Source organism: Quercus robur, chromosome 3 (assembly GCF_932294415.1).
Source record: "Quercus robur chromosome 3, dhQueRobu3.1, whole genome shotgun sequence".
Taxonomy (NCBI): Eukaryota; Viridiplantae; Streptophyta; class Magnoliopsida; order Fagales; family Fagaceae; genus Quercus; species Quercus robur.
This window is the reverse complement of record NC_065536.1, coordinates 56,869,918-56,873,008: the sequence shown is the minus strand read 5'-3', so window position 1 is coordinate 56,873,008 and position 3,091 is coordinate 56,869,918. Positions and strand designations below refer to the sequence as shown.

The following is a 3,091-nucleotide window of genomic DNA, read 5'->3' as shown; positions in this document are numbered from 1 at the left end:
AGAAATATTACTAAGTGTCTGTTTGGATAGTTTATTTTTTATCAACTTATTTTACTATTTAACTTATTTTTTGTTCTATTTATGAACCCTATTGCACTTTTTGGTACTATTTATGAGTCCCACTGTATTATTTCAGCTAACTTTTATCTTTATCTACAGTACTTTCAGCTAACTAAAATACATAATCTGGAATGTGACAAGTTTCGGAAATATAAATTGGACGTGATACAAGTAATGGAAAAAAGCTATGGGTTTTTTCTTGTCTAAAATTTGCTCTGCAGTTGGCTCTGCTAGACTTCAAGGCATAACTTGGTATATATAATTAATACTGGAAGTGCTTTGGATATATGCTCCGAATTTTTTGATAGTGGAATATCTTGGTTTTGCATAATGGGATGTTCTGGTTTTGCATAATGCATTATATACATACATACATATGTATATATATATATATATATATATATATATCAAATTGCAATTAAAAAGCTCGAGAATAGTGATTGGATGTGAAAATCAACAAGGCTCTGAATTGCATACTGAAACACACTGAATTGTAGGGATAAGAAACAATTATGCTCCATAAAGATACGGATCAATGACAGTAGGATTTTATAACGCACTGTAAGTTACAAATTAAATTAACCAAAGAAGCCTTAAATAACAATATAAACTTGATGCATGCTTTATAAATCCTAGCTTAAGGAGTAATAATAAAATTCCACAATAAAGAAAAATTACATAGAGTCCATAGTTTAGAACTAAAAAAAAATATGTACCTGGATCATTTCTAGCTTATAATAGTAAATATAGACAAAGTCCATATATTACAAGTTTTATACATAATTATACTAGCCTAGGAGTAGCTAGACCTTAGACTTTCCGTAAATACACAAACACATAGATGAACGGCAAGTACAAATTACACATAAACCATCAACACATTTATCAGCTGTACATTATATGTGTTGGATTGAGGCCTGCAAAGCTCTACCCAAATACATAGATGAAAGGCATGTTCAAAACACACATAATTAAACTATTAGCACATTTATTTGCTTTACATCATACATGCTGGATCAAAGCTTGCAAAGCTCTAGTGATCTGCTCCTGCAGTAAAAAAATAATAATAATGCATTAATATCTCAACTTGTTTTTCTAGTCATTTCTTTAACATTTTAATCTTTATAATTTAAACAAAATTAATTAAAAATAATAATAATAATCAGTGTTTTTCATTGGCCATCCAATTATTTAAGTAACCTTGAAAAGGTCATCAAAACTCAAATTATATAGTTTAATAAGTATCTTCCAGACGTAAAATAACTCCATAACTATTTTTCCTATTAATAGCAAAATACATATGGTAAATAAGATATGTTTTAAATTTAAAATGAGCATTTATAAAAACGTTATGAAGAGTATTGTTACGAAATGAAGGTTTTGGGTTTTGAAAACTCTTTTTTAAGCTTCCAAAATGCCTAACAAAACGGACTCTTAATCAGGGTGATGTCTTGCCCACCAAGGTCTGTAAGGACTAGTTAGCAACTGTCCAGATCAGATGATTCTCGAAAACCCAGTGGCAAGCCCTGATCTGACCGGGACCTGATGCTATAGTCAATTCAGCATGATTCGGGTTTGAATTCGACGTGTGCATGTGACAGCTGGCAACACCATGATTGATCTTAGCCTTCGAATTCGGATCCAGTATATCCACTTCGTAGACTCGAACCTTTGGGACCGAATGGCAGGAATAGAGTAGATACGGGAACAAGGTTTGATGACAAGCAACTAATTGCATGACTTTGCCACCGTTGATCCCTTTGACTGATCCGATCATTATATTCTGCTTTGACCCTTTAACATTCTCAGTTGATCGAACAGCAATGTTTCGACCCAAGATCGAGATTGCAAAGTCAATCATATCCTCAGCTGAGCCCACGCACCGCTCGGTCTCGCCTGGGCTCGGAGCCTTCTCGCACTTATTCAACGCCTCCACTATCATAGTCTCCATAGTCGAATTATCTTCGGCGTGAAAAATCTTCTTCAACTCAGAAATCTTCGAGGTCGAAAATGGTATCTTTGACGAAATGGACCGAGGCAAAAACGACCTTTCAGGCATTTTGTCCTTAATATCCGGCATTGGCATCACCTTCCCTTTCTTTAACATCGATTCCCGAAAGAAAATACCTTGCTGACGCCAAATTATTTTGAAGGCGTCAACGTTGGGATGGGATATGAGTTCTTGAACAATCGGTGATGAATCGGGGAAACACAAAAGGTTGGCGGTGGGGCAAATGGCTGGGAACTGAGAGGAGAGAGCATTCTGGGCTGCAAGTTTGGAGAATCTTTCTGCGTCGACCGCGCTCAATGGGGACGCTTTGGATAGGAGAAAGGTTGGTTTGGCGTGGTTGTTTTTGACCTCTTTGTTCCAATACCGAATCAGATTGGCTTTCGGGGTGTATAAGTTTTCACCAGCGGAAGTGGAGGCGGACCCAACCTGCATTGACACAAAAGGAAAACATTGAGAATGTGAGAATAGGAGAATGTCAAAGATAGAGCAAGAGTGAAGAGTGAGAGTGAGAGTGCTTACAGTGAGAGATGAGAAAAAAAGTAAGAGAAGGAGAGGAGTCATGGGGCTGATTTTTTTTGTGCGCGCTACTATGTTTTTGTAAAGGGAAAGGGGGAAGTGAGATTAGTGTTGGCGAGTCTGTTGGGTTATAATGTTAAAATGTAATATTTAATTGACAAGTGGCTCCTTATGTGTAAAAGAAAGAAGCAATTGAAATCTAGGTGTCAACAATGAAGAATCCAGTAGTAGCAAAATTGAACAAGCAGGTAAGTGGACACCTCATGGACAAGTGTCAATTAAAGAGAAATGAAGCAAGCTTCTGTAGTATTCTTGAAGCTTGTACTCATCCTAAACACCTAACACATCTATATATAGATGTGAGTTGTAAATGAAGTTGTATCATCCGAAAAAGAAATAATAATTGCAATGAAATAGAGTTTCTGCAATACTCTGTTTTTTTCATATCTAGCATATCAGCAACTTAAATACTAAATTCTACTCCTAGCCATATTGTTCTAAACT

The 3,091-nt window shown here is 35.8% G+C and overlaps 1 protein-coding gene across 2 annotated transcripts; it reads right to left on the bottom strand.

The window, feature by feature from the left end:
• Nucleotides 1–759: 759 nt before the first annotated feature.
• LOC126718510 (polygalacturonase-1 non-catalytic subunit beta-like) lies at nt 760–3,091 on the bottom strand. 2 transcript variants are annotated; one of them, XM_050420740.1, is made up of 3 exons: nt 2,591–3,091; nt 1,493–2,497; nt 760–1,107 (listed from the first exon to the last, which is right to left on the bottom strand). In XM_050420740.1, exons 1-2 carry the CDS (start codon nt 2,630–2,632, stop codon nt 1,535–1,537), a joined length of 1,005 nt encoding a protein of 334 aa, XP_050276697.1. In that variant the 5' UTR covers nt 2,633–3,091; the 3' UTR covers nt 760–1,107; nt 1,493–1,534. The 2 variants fall into 2 exon arrangements, with proteins under 2 accessions (XP_050276697.1, XP_050276698.1); XM_050420741.1 differs by having other exon boundaries at nt 1,520–2,497.

Excerpts from the sequence above, each read along its gene's own strand:
- LOC126718510 (XM_050420740.1), bottom strand. The coding sequence starts at position 2,632 with ATGACTCCTCTCCTTCTCTTACTTTTTTTCTCATCTCTCACT. Across the intron at positions 2,498-2,590 it reads TTTTTTTCTCATCTCTCACT|GTTGGGTCCGCCTCCACTTC; the intron begins GTAAGCACTCTC and ends GTGTCAATGCAG.